At 37.7% G+C, this 13,940-nt stretch overlaps 1 protein-coding gene across 1 annotated transcript in view; it reads right to left on the bottom strand.

Annotated features, from left to right (window-relative positions):
• Positions 1–13,940, bottom strand: part of LOC106868847 (transmembrane channel-like protein 5) — a 95,083-nt gene that overhangs the window by 40,679 nt on the left and 40,464 nt on the right. The window contains exon 2 of the mRNA XM_052969462.1: positions 9,390–9,467. Within this exon, the coding sequence (XP_052825422.1) occupies positions 9,390–9,432 (43 nt within the window). The 5' untranslated portion in view covers positions 9,433–9,467. The remainder of the gene's footprint in view (positions 1–9,389; positions 9,468–13,940) is intronic.

A 13,940-nucleotide genomic window follows, 5' to 3' on the forward strand; every position in this document is an offset into this window, starting at 1 on the left:
GGGAGGAGAAGAAGAAGAAGACGAAGAAGAAGAAGACGAAGAAGAAGACGAAGAAGAAGACGAAGAAGAAGGAGGAGGAGGAGGAGTAGGTTGTGGGCAATGAAGAAAGTGGCTATGATACAATTAGTAATTGGTGCACTTGGAAGTATCAGCACTCAACTATTAATATGGCTGAAAAAGATTGGTACAAATGTAAAAGGTAGAACACCTACAAAAATCAACATTGCTTGGAACTGCAAGATTTCTCTGCAGGGTTCTTGAAGCATGATCAGTAAACAAGTGTCACCTTAGTTTGCTGGCAGTGGACAACTGACACTTTCCATCATACCCAGCAAAATAAACTGAGAGTTTTCATCAAATAATAATAATAATACAGTTCTATATTTAAGAGATGAGGAATTATGTACATTATTTACAATTGACTGATATTTGTCCTCATCTTGTTTGTTGTTAACACAACGTTTCGTCTGATATACCCTCCAGCCTTCATCAGGTTTCTTGAAGAAATTTCGAACCTGGGTTCTCATTCCTAAGGTATTTTTCGATGTTATTATTATTATTATTATTATTATCATTATTGCCCATGGGCATATGGCGTAGTGGTTAAGAGCACGGGCTACTAACCCCAAGATTCCGAGTTCGATTCCAGGCAGGAACCTGAATAATAATAATAATAACATTGAAAAATACCTTAGGGATGAGAACCCAGGTTCGAAATTTCCCCAAGACACCTGATGAAGGCTGGAGGGTATATCAGCCGAAACGTGTTAACAACAAACAAGTTGAGGACAAATATCCATCAATTGTAAATAATGTAAATAATAATAATAACAATGATAATTATTTCTAATTTTGGCACAAGGTCAGCAATTTTAAGGGGATTCTTAACATAGACACAAGCTATACCAGTTATAAACTACAGCTTAGAAACGTTGTTTTTAAGCATTTGGTCAATCCAGCTGTTGGTATTTCATAGACGTTTTTTGCTTGTGACAGGTCATATTCTCCTTGCATGTGTAGTAGGTAGGTTCCGTATGTTAATGTGTATAATAATAATAATATTTAGTAGTAGGTAAAGAGAATAGAAAGTGCCAGATAATTGACTTTACCGTCCCAAATGATGAGAAAATCAATATGAGAGTTATAGAGAAATTAGCAAAGTATCAGGACCTAGCCATAGAGTTACAGAGACTGGACAGTGCAGGTAAAATGTATCCCAGTAATTATAGGTGCATTAGGAACTATCACTAAAGATTTGAACAGATTAATAGAGGAAATAGGCATAAAACCCAGTTTATTACAGCTCCAGAAAACAGTGTTATTAGGGACAGTTAAGATACATAGGAGGGTTCTTGGCATCTAAGGTTATTTGTTGTTGCCCAATGTTAGGAATTTTTCTTTTCCAACAGTCTAATCTGTTGTGAGTACATGAATAATAATGATGATGATGATGATGATGATGATAATAATAATATGAACAGAAAGAAAAATTTAAACAAGAAATGAATAAAAAAAAAGAAAAAGCATAGAAGGAAAAGAAAATGTATGGTCAGTTTGCAAGAGATGTGAACGTTAAGACAGATGCCGAGGACCGGTAGCTATGGATGAGGAGGAGTGACAATAATAATAATAATGGTCTGCAACATAAACACAAGGTCACTACTTTCAGTTGACTAAATTGACCTAATACTCGACTAGTGTTCATTTTCTCAAAATGTTTTATATTTAAACCCAGACAAAAAAAAAAAAAAAGAAAAGAAAACTCTGAAGACATTTCTGTCCAGTGTTCCACCAATTTTGCATGTCCAATGCCCTAATAATTGTCTCCAGTATATCTATAAGGCCTGGAATTTGGAAGAAGTAATTAGTTGATTACACCCATCCTAGTACTTCACTGAGACTTTATTCTATCAACCCTGAAAGGATGAAAGGTGAAGTTGATCTCAGTGAGATTTGAACTTAGAATGTAAAGAGCTGCAGGAGTGGCTGTATAGGCACAGGGGTGGCTGTGTGGTAAGTAGCTTGCTTACCAACCACGTGGTTCTAGATTCAGCCCCACTGTGTGGCACCTTGGGCAAGTGTTTTCTACTATAGCCTCAGGCTGACCAAAGCCTTGTGAGTGGATTTGTTAGACGGAAACTGAAAGAAGCAATTTCAGGGGAGGGGATAAGTTATTTACAATGACCCCAGTGCTCAGCTGGTACTTATACTATTGACCTCAAAAGGATGAAAGGCAAAGTTGACTTCAGTACAATTTGAATTGTAGATCAGAGATAAACAATACACAAGGGATATTGTTTCAGATGAGAAGTGGGCACTTTTTGTAATACTATCCAAAGAAACCTTAGAAAACAAACAGTTAGGATTGTCATGATTGCTATGTTTTTAATCATATCTTTTAATCAAAGTCAAGCTGTGATTAATGTACAACCAGAGCATTGGCTAATGTAATTCTAGATACACTGTACAAGGTAAAAATTTGATTTTAAAAAAATGAGAGATGATCACAGCTGCAATAACTGTGTGTATAGGTCTGCTCATCCTAACTGTCTTTTATTTAAACAGTGTATCAAGACTTCATTATCCAGTGTATTCAGCTTTTTAAGGTAGTAAAAGTATGAGGGAGGAGTATGTGAAAAATTGTTGTTTAGCCACGGGACAGGCTTGATTGATAAGACACATGATTAAGGCTACATAATAACTACCATCTAGTCTTTTGTTTTTAGATATAATGTGTCTAAGACAACATCATATTGAGATTATTGACCTTAGTGAGATTTGATCTCATAACAGTAAGAGCTGTAACTAAATACAAGGAATGTTGTCTAATACCCGAACCCACATTTTTGAGGTAGTAGTTTAGTTGATATCAATGATCCCAGTACTTGACTGGTATTTAATTTTATCAATCCTGAAGGGGTGAAAGTCAAAGTTGTTTGTGGAAGGATTCAAATTCAGAAGACAAAGACCCAAGACAAATATCTTAAGGCATTTTTCTTGATTCTCTAATGGTTCTACTAATTCACTGCCCCAATTATAATTGTTTCAAACTTTGGCATAAGGCCAGCCATTTTAGGGGATGAGGTTAGTCAATTATATTCACCCCAGTACTTGGCCAATACTTTATTTTATCAACTGAAAAGGACGAAAGGCAAAAGTCATTTTGGCAGGATTTGAACTCAAGAGTGTAAAGAACTGGAAGAATGTCACTAAGTATTTTGTCCATAATGGTAATGATTCTGCCAGCTCACAGCCTTCAATAATAATAATAATAATAATAATAAAAATAATAATAATAAAAATAATAATGATTTCTTTTAGCTGTTTATTTGCCACCAAGGATGATGAGAATGATACAAAGACAGACATAATGTGTTGGGATTTGTATAAAACTGAATGATTAAAATAGAAGTATACATGGTATACAGTATTATAATAGCAGATGATGATGCTATCTCCCTGGTACAGGAGGAACTCTAGGGCTAGTCAAAGAACCCCACAATCCAAAACCTTGAACATAAAGAGCAAGTGCCCTTTCTAATGGTTGTTCTTTCACTTACAGACTTTTGCTTTAGTCTCATCCATTCTTGCTATTTCCACTGTTCTCGCCCACATTTCAATAAATTCACTCAATGACAGCATCTCCCTCTTCACCCCCACATATTTTTGAAGAAAAACTTGTAAAAGTTGATGAGGGCTCTACCAAAGAGGAAAGTCTGTCTTTATATCTCACCGTACGACTTCTCTGGTGATAGCCATTAGATAGAACTGCCTTTGCTGCCTAGTTGAAGGATGTCAACAGAGCAATTATCAAGATGAACTCAGCAGACATCTGGATCCATCCTATAAGCAACAGTAGTTGTTTGACATAGCAATGCCTGAACACTGAACAAGTGCATGTAGAACAGTTTCATTGCCCTTGTATGCATCTTGGATAAGCCCATTTGACAGCACTTCAATGCCTGTGTAGTGTACCATAAACTAGTAGCATTTCTCATAGTACTGCCAGGTTAAGGGCTTCTGAAAATTATTCATATTAGATCTCGATCTAAAAGTCCTCTGGAACAGACTAGCTAGGTCATTTTCATCAATGTCCACAATTTTCCTGAGAATGTTTGTCACTCTTTGCCACATATCATCAAAAGACTGCTAGAGTAGCATATCTACCAATCCTGTTTCCAGACTAGTAGACCACTTAACAACATTCTAGATGCTAGGCACTTGGTCTTGGTTTTTGCTTCACTCAGGGTTGCAGCTCTGTCAAAGTGATAAACTGTTAAAAAAAGTTATTTATTGAATGCTACCCATATCTGTTCACTGTTTAGGAATACTTTGCAGGAAGTGCAGTCACAGCTGCACTATCTGTGTATCAGTTGATTATATTGACCTCATTAAAATGATAAGTAAAGTCTACAACTGCAAGATTCAAAATCAAAATGTACAAAAAGGTAATTAAATTCGCTTCTGTAACAAAATACAGTATAGCATTTGGTTAACTGTTCTACTGATTCTGCTTTCCACCACTATTGATAATAACAACAACAACAATAATAATAATGATGATGATGATGATGATGATCCTTTCTACTATAAGCACAAGGCCTGAAATTTTCAGGGAGGGAACTAGTCGATTATATCAACTCCAGCACTCAACTGGTACTTCTTTCATTGACCATGAAAGGATGAGAAGCAAAATCAACTACAGCAGAACTTGAACTCAAAACATAATGCTGGAAGAGAAGCTATGAAGTATTTTGTCTCGCGTACTAGTGATTCTGCAAGCTCACAACCTTCGTAATAATAATAATGTTTTCATTATTAATCACCAAGAGTTGACAAAAACATTGAGGTCAGTAATGAAAAAGCAGGTAAAAAAATAAAAAAATAACAGAAACAAAGAATTCCTCAAAAGGAAACATTGGAGGGCCTTTAGTGGAAACACACAAAACAATGATTACTCTGACAACTAAGGTGAATGTCCTCTCCTAATTATCCTCTAATCTGAAGATGTATGCTCAGAATAGGACCCATTCACTTGGACCGTGTTTACCACTCTCATCCACCTTTCAACAAATTTGCTGGAAGCAGTACTTCTCTCTCCATCCTCACTTTCTTTTTCAAGAGTAACATGAACAAATTGATGAAAGCTTGACCAAGGAGGAAGGTGTGTGCCTTCATCATTTTTAGTACTGTCCATACTCAATCTAGCAAAACAAATAGAATGAAAACTCCCTCACTTGAAAAACATGTAAGATTTAGCAACAGGAAGAACATCCAACTGTAAAACAATACCTCAGTTATTTCTATTCCAGCCACATCATTGTTTAATGTTAATATCATCATTGTTTAACATTCGCCTTCCATTCTTGCATGGGTTGGACGGTTTAACAGGAGCTGCCCTTCTTAACACCAACCACCCAGTCGAGTGGACAGAGTGCTTTTTCATGGTACAAGCACAAGTGAGGTTAGTCTTGGCATGGTTTTACAGCTAGATGCCCTTCCAGATACCAACCACTTTCCAGTGTAGACTGGATACTTTTTGCATAGAATGGAAAAATAGACATTAAAACCTACAAAGTATATACACAACAGGCTTCCACACAAGTTCCACCTACCAGGTTCCACTTAAAAGTATAAGGGTTAACCTGAAGCTATATTAGAACTGGATGTTGTAAAGAAAGCTTCGTAACCCCAGTCATGTTTGTGTCCAGATTAAGATCAAACTCTGAAACTTGTGGTTGTGAAGCAAACTTCATAGCCCCACAAACATGACTCTTTCTCTTTCTTTCTTTTACTTGTTTCAGTCATTTGACTGCGGCCATGCTGGAGCACCGCCTTTAGTCGAGCAAATCAACCCCAGGACTTCTTTGGAAGCCTAGTACTTATTCTATCAGTCTCTTTTGCCGAACCGCTAAGTTACGGGGACGTAAACACACCAGCATCGGTTGTCAAGCGATGGTGGGGGACAAACACACACACATATATATATATATATATATACACATATATACGACGGAATTCTTTCAGTTTCCGTCTACCAAATCCACTCACAAGGCTTTGGTTAGCCCAAGGCTATGGTAGAAGACACTTGCCCAAGGTGTCACACAGTGGGATTGAACCCGGGACCATGTGGTTGGTAAGCAAGCTACTTACCACACAGCCACTCCTGTTTACTTGCTTTATTTTTATTGTTAGGGCCAATGGATGAGCCTTCTTCTTCAGAATATTTTCCCCTTTTTGAACATGCATGTTGTATCAAACTCCTGGTGGGAGTGGGTACTTCTTAAATATCATGACTTTTGAAAAGGGTCATAACACACCTTTCTTCTACTGTCTGATTATTATATTACTAACTTAACATCTACTTTTCCATGCTCACATGCGTCAGGTGGAATTTTTGAGGCACATTTTCTATGGCTGGATGTCCTTCCTATTGCCAATATCTAAGTCATATAAGAAATCTTAAGGTATTTGAGTGAGCCAAATCTGTCTCAAACAGCATTCTAATAACTTCAATATTAAATTCACTAGTGAAGTCCTATACTGCAAGCATCAGATGATCATCAGCACTACACCAAACCTCATCAAAGTTTTGCCCATTTAGTACTGTACATCTTTCGCTGGCTAGCTGCTACTGCATTTCAATGACCTACTTAATATCTCATTCAGTGTTGTTTGTTAACTTCGGCACTGTCCAACATGAACCAACCACTGCTACCCACAAATCTACCTAATCCACCCATCCTCACATCCAAACCCCAATCCATGTCCTAACAGAAAGGCCTAAAAGTCTTCTGCACCCAACCTTTACTGTCTTCAGCTTTTCCCTCCACCCATTTCTTTCGTATTCTTCCCACAAATCTGCATACTTTCCTGATTTTTTGTTTTGTTCTCTTTTTTGCTTCCTATGCCATCCTATGGAACTGTCAGTTTCATGATAACTGTAAAACATGCCTACATAGACACAAGAACCAGATCAGATTTCAAAGTCATGTTAACCACTTCTGTTAGCATTGTTTGCTTCCTTTTCTCATCCAGTAACACTAGCCACCCAGCTTCCACTGCTATCATACCACAAACACTAAGAGAGACAACACTCTTCCTATCTCTTTTCTTTTGTCCTTCCTTCCTAAAATTAATACTTTTTGCACATTGTGGTCTCTAATTTTTCGTCATTTGCATGACATTGAAACTAACCCTTCCACTAGCTGCTTAGAGTATTTGATTGTGTCTCCAAATATAGGCTGAAAACAAGAGCTCTACATCAGTTCTCAATAAGATGGAAGGACCTCTTCAGTTTCGCTCACAGATTTTTTTTTTTTTAATAATAAACAGTTTGAAACTTCGTATACTGGTGCAATTTTTCATGCTGAACATGGTTTACTTTCAACGTCTTTGACAAAATTTCGTATTTTAGAAGTTATTTTCTGTTAAAGTTGTCATATTTGGGTAATTTTAACCAACCAATGACGTGTATTCAGCCAAAGAAAACTACTGCTATATACGATAATAATGGAAGAGCAAGAACTTCTGGGTCATCTCTACTGAATGCCACCACTCTGTTTGATCTATTTTATTTTTGTTTACTGCCTGTGTTGCATATTACATGCTTTTTTTTTTGTTTGCTCTTCAATTGCCTTTTTGTACATTTGCATTTTCACTACTTGTACAAAGAGGCCCCAAAAAAAGCATGTAACATGCAACACAAGCAATAAAAAATAAAATAGAACAAAGAGAGTGGTGACATTTAGTAGAGATGACCCAGAAGTTCTTGCTCTTCCATTACTATCACATACAGCAGTAGCTTTCTTCAGCTGAATACACGTTGTTGATTGGTTAAAATTACCCAAATAGAACTTTAACATGAAATAACTTCTAAAATACGAAATTTTGTCAAAAATGTTGAAAATAAACTATGTTCAGTGTGAGAAATTACACCAGTATATGAAGTTTCAAACTTTTTAGTTTAAAAAACAATAATTTAAAAATCTGTGAGCAAAACTGAAGAGATCCAGATGGAATGGGCATGGCTGTATTGACTTTGATCATAAATCAGCTTGATTTGTCTGTATATTCACATCAAGTTCACTGGCCATACTGTCTATACACTGTCAACATGGTTGGAGGCATAGGAGTGGCTGTTTGGTAAGAAGTCTGCTTCCCAATCAGATAGTTCTGAGTTCAGTCCCACTTCATGGCATCTTGGACAAGTGTCTTCTACTTTAGCCTCAAGTCAACCAAAACCTTGTGAAAAGATTTGGTAGATGGAAACTTAAAAAAGCTTGTCATCTATGTATGTGTGTGTGTGCGTGTGTGTGCGTGCACGCACACACAATTTTGTGTATCTGTTTGTCCCTCATTACAGCTTGACAACCAGTGTTGGTGTATTTATGTACTTTGCAATTTAGCAGTTCGGTAAAAGAACCCAACAGAATAAATACCAGATTTACAATAAATAAATAAATAAAAATAAAAGGACTGAAATTTCTCAAGGAGGTACCCCAGCATGGCCACAGTCTAACAACTGAAACAAGTAAAAGATAAAATATAGTCATACAGGAGTGGCTATAGGTGCAGTAGCGGCTGTGTGGCAAGTAGCTTGCTTACCAACCACATGATTCTGGGTTCAGTCCCACTGTGTGGCACCTTGTGCAAATGTTCTTCTGCTATAGTCTCGGACCAACCCAAGCCTTGTGACTGGATTTGGTAGAAGGAAACTGGAAGAAGCCTGTTGTATATCTGTGTGTGTGTGTGTGTGTGTGTGTGTGTGTCTGTGTTCCCCCCCCCCTGTCACTTGACAACCAATGCTGGTGTGCTTATGCCCCCAAAACTTAGCGGTTCAGCAAAAGATACCGATAGAATAAGTACTAGGCTTACAAAGATAAGTCCTGATGTCAGTTAGTTCAACCAAAGGCAGTGCTCCAGCATGGCCACAGTCAAATGACTGAAACAAATAAAAGAGCAAAAGAGTAAATTACGTCTCACTCAAAAGCACAGCCCATGACCACTGACATATATTTCTACTGTCTATTCCACAAATGTAACACCAACAATTCTTTACACATACTCCCCCATCACATCTGGGAATACAGAAGAGCAGAAGTGAATTCAAAGAGTAGAACAGCTGAATCAAACACATCCTGTAATTAGCCAAAATTAACACTTACTCCCACCCTAACTCTAACCCTCATGTCAAAGGTTGAACAGACAAAAACAAATAAATACAAACTTTTTGCTTAAATAGAGGTCAAGGGTGATAAGGTAGGGGAGGAGATGGTTTGAGGGATATGGTCAGGGAATGGTACAAGAGTCAATACAGAGAGGATACATTGTGGAATTAGCAGGCACACACACACACACACACACACACACACACAGAGTCTACTCACCATTTATAAATGGCATAGCATACACGTTCTCTGCAGTTGCCATTTTGGTATTTTCGCTAGTCTTTCTTCTTTAAATATCTGAATAAAATAAAATAAAATTAATTTGAATTGACAGAATTCATACAAATTGACGGAGTGTTATTTTGACTAATTTACATATCTTACATAGCATAGAGCAGTGGAAAGGTTGTTATTGGAATTCCAACCACGTTTCGTGGTTTGCTACCTCAACAGCTCCTTTATAGGATCCAGTGGTTAATAGACATCATCAGAAGGAACCATGTCCGTTTTCGGTTTCGGCTCCTACTCCTCTACCATTTTCAGCATGGCGCCTCCCCCCTCCTTTCAGAGGTGTCTTCAGCTCTGGTGTTGAGTGCATTTCTTCTTTCTCCTTTTTTTCTTCTGTTCCCTGGCCTCTTCAATGCAGTGTCAATGGGTGTCAGCGGGCGACTGACCAACCTGCCAAATTTCCCTTTAAATGCTCGCTGGTAGGCTCTAGCAGCCAGCACCAGCCAGTTGTCACATGACACTATCTAAACTTCATCTGACCAACGGAGGCAAAAAGGTGCATAATCTTAGCCTGTGCCCTCTCTAAACCTGCCTTCCAATAGTGTCGTGTTAGCTTCAGTTCCAGCAGACAGAGCCGACCAGCTGTTTGGTGGTACAAGCCTTCGAACCAGGAGGAAGAGGCGCCATGAATGAGACCGCTACCTGTCAATCAGCAATGCTGCTTTTTCACCTCTACTAACAATCAAACAAGTCTAAAACAGTTGTTACTTAACTCTTTAGCATTCAGGTTCTTCTGTCAAATGTGTAGTAACGCTGTGCGAATGCGTAGTCTCACGCATGCGTGCAATTCAACAACCAAACGTTCCCGCTCAATTCATTCTCTTTCTTGCTGGCCAGCAATAGAGCATGGACGTGTCAAGCAGTGTCTCCAACATTCCAACCTGGAGACAGTCTCTTTACGTGTATAGCTGTCACTCTCCATCTTTCGGACTTACACTCGACAGCTCGCTCACATCTACATAACAACGTCCCAACAACTATGCTCACACACACAGAAGCTGTAACAACAAGAGCTAATGATGTATATATTTACCACCTGAATAAATGTTGTTTAAGTTGATAGTCTGGAGTTCAGCGTTCCGTTTAATTTCTTAATTTGTGTATTACTTTGTAGCTTCAAGGTATCAATGATGTGATTGTATACTTTCAGAATGACATTGTAGGGTAGGTGTGATAGGCCAGATCAGGCCAGTCTGAACATAAAACAGGTAGAATATTGGGCCAGATATGACCAGTTTAAATGCTAAAGGGTTAAGCAATACAATGCATTACATCATCCACACGTTTCAATTATTCTTTTAAAAATAACAGATGCAGACATGGCTGTGTGGTTAAGAAGCTGGCATAGTTGCAAGTTCCATCCCACTGTGTGACACTTTGGGCAATTGTTGTTTACAGCTTCAATGAATATTGACAAATGCCTTGTGAGTGAATGTGGCAGATGGAAACTGTAATGTTAGTAATATTAGTAATATTAGTAGCAATCAAAAGCATGAACCGTGCAGTCTAGTAATATGTGTGTGTGTGTGTGTGTGTGTGTGTGTGTGTGTATGTGTGTGTGTGTGTGTGTGTGTGTAAATATATATATATCTATAATATAATTATGGTGCTGCAAAGCATCAGCTTCACTACATATAGGAGTCAAATGAACCACTAAACCACATAGAGCTCACTTAAAACATGCATGGTGAAGGGTAAGTGGCAAATAAAAATTGATATATAGATATATATAGGCGCAGGAGTGGCTGTGTGGTAAGAAGCTTGCTTCCAAACCATATGGTTCTGGGTTCAGTCCCACTGTATGGCACCTTGGCCAAGTGTCTTTTACTATAGCTTTGGGCCGACCAAACCTTGAAAATGGATTTAGTAAACAGAAATTGAAAGAAGCCTGTTGTGTATATATATATATATATATATATATAAATATATACATCTATGTTTGTCCCCCCACCATCTCTTGACAACCGATGTTGGTGTGTTTATGTGCCTGTAACTTAGCGGTTCGGCAAAAGTAACTGATAGAATAAGTCCTGGAGTCGATTAGACCGACTAAAGGTGGTGCACCAGCATGGTTGCAGTCAAATGACTGGAACAAGTAAAAGAGTAAAAGAATGTATACATATTTACATTATATACATTATATATGTACGAAGGGTGTATAAAAAGTCTTGAGCCTCAAAAAAACAAAACATGGTACAAGACTTCTGATGAAGGTACAAGACTTCAAGGCTCAAAACTTTCCATACACCCCTCATATATGCATGTGTGTGTATAACATGATAATAGTTTTTTTTTTTTAATGTTGAAAAATTCTCCCAACTACATTTTCATTCTTATAGTTGTGCTAAGTCTAAATATCCTGTTTGCATTAAAGAAAGGTTCAAAATGGTGATGACAATATAAACAGATTATTGTGTTTGACTCATTATGAATCACCAATGCTGTTTTTGTTACTATTGTTATCTTCAAACCTACCTGTTCAAGTATTTGAAATAGTTTTATTCACTAAATGTTCATTGAACTATACTCTTTTTCTTTACTTTTGTTCAATTTGTTATGTTTTTCTTCTTACTTTTATTAATTTTTTTTTTTTTGCTTTTTACAGTTGTGTCACTTGTACAATGTATGTATGTATGTTTGGTAGCTATTTTGGATGTGTAAAACGTAATGTGTACAAATAATATTTTCAAAGTCTGAAAAGCAAATTTGTATTTTTTTTACTAACATCTGGGTACTTAAGGCAGGCTTTCCTTAGATAATGATTCTTTTTATAAGAATTCCAAAGGAAATTTCATTTGGTAATATTCTTTCATTCTTTTACTTGTTTCAGTCATTTGACTGCGGCCATGCTGGAGCACCACCTTTAGTCGACCCCAGGACTTATTCTTTGTAAGGCTACTACTTACTCTATCGGTTACTTTTGCTGAACTGCTAAGTTACAGGGACGTAAACACACCAGCATTGGTTGTCAAGCGATGTTAGGGGGACAAACACAGACACACAAACATATATACACACACATATATATATATATATATATACAGATATACGACGGGCTTCTTTCAGTTTCCGTCTACCAAATCCACTCACAAGGCTTTGGTCGGCCCAAGGCTATGGTAGAAGACACTTGCCCAAGGTGCTACACAGTGGGACTGAACCCGAAACCATGTGGTTGGTAAGCAAGCTACTTACCACACAGCCACTCCTGTGCCTACATGAATAATTTTGAAGAGAAAACTGTTAACACACTTAGTCTGTTTTTATGATCTGAGATCAAATTCTGCTGAGGTCAACTTTGCCTTTTATCCTTTTAGGGTCGATAAAATAAGTACCAGTTGAACACTGGGGTAGGAATAGTAGACTTACTCCCTCCTCTGAAATTAATAGTCTTGTGCCAAAATCCGAAACCATTATTAAGGTGGCAAGCTGATAGAATCATTAGCACACCAGACAAAATACTTAATAGCATTTTATTCATCTTTATGCTCTGAGTTCAAATTCCACTTAGGCTTATATTGTCTTTGAACCTTTCAAGGTCGGTAAAATAAGTACCAGTTGAGTTCTGGTATCAATATAATTGACTAGCTCCCTTTCACAAAATTTCAGGCTTTGTGATTATAACAAAGGATTATCATTACTGTTATCATTATTAAGCTGGCGCTGGGTTAACTGCTTAGCAGCATTTCATCTATCCTTAGATTCTGAGTTAAAATTCTGCTGGGGTTGATGTTGCCTTTCATCCTTTCAGGGTCAATAGAATAATTACCAGTTGAGTACTGGAGTCGATGTAATCATCTATTTCCCTCCCCAATATTTCAGGCCTTGTGCCTATAGTAGAGAGCATTGTTAAGGTGGCAAACCGGCAGAGTTGTTAGGATGTGAGAAAAATGCTTTGTGGTATTTGTTCCAACCCATGTTCTGAGTTCAACATCTGCTGAGGTTGACTTTGCCTCTCAATTTTTTGAGGTTGATAAAACAAGTGTCTGTGGAACACTGAGGCTGACTGCCCCACATCACCACTAGAGTTTCCGGCTTTGTGCCTATAATAGAAAGGATTATTCATCATCATCATCATTCAATGTCCATTTTCATACTGGGGTTGATGTAATCAACAAGTCCCCTTCCCCAAAGTTTCAGGCCTTGTGCCTTTAGTAGAAAGATTATCATTATTATTATTACTAAGAAGGTGATGAGCTGGCAGAATCGTTAGCATGCTGGGTGAAATGCTAAGCAACATTCTGTTTGTCTTTATGTTCTGAGTTCAAATTCCACTGAGATCAGCTTTGCCTTTCATCCTTTCAGGATTGATAAAATTAGTATCAGTGGAGCATGGGGATCGATGTAATCAACTTACCCCCTACCCTGAACTTGCTGGCTTTGTGCCAAAATTTGAAACCACTAATATAATCAGTAAGGCAGCATCGGCAGAATTGGTAGCAACATTTCCTCTAGCTCCTTATGACTTGAGTTCATATTCTGTTG

The sequence above is a fragment of the Octopus bimaculoides genome, chromosome 7 (genome assembly GCF_001194135.2).
Source record: "Octopus bimaculoides isolate UCB-OBI-ISO-001 chromosome 7, ASM119413v2, whole genome shotgun sequence".
Classification (NCBI taxonomy): domain Eukaryota; kingdom Metazoa; phylum Mollusca; class Cephalopoda; order Octopoda; family Octopodidae; genus Octopus; species Octopus bimaculoides.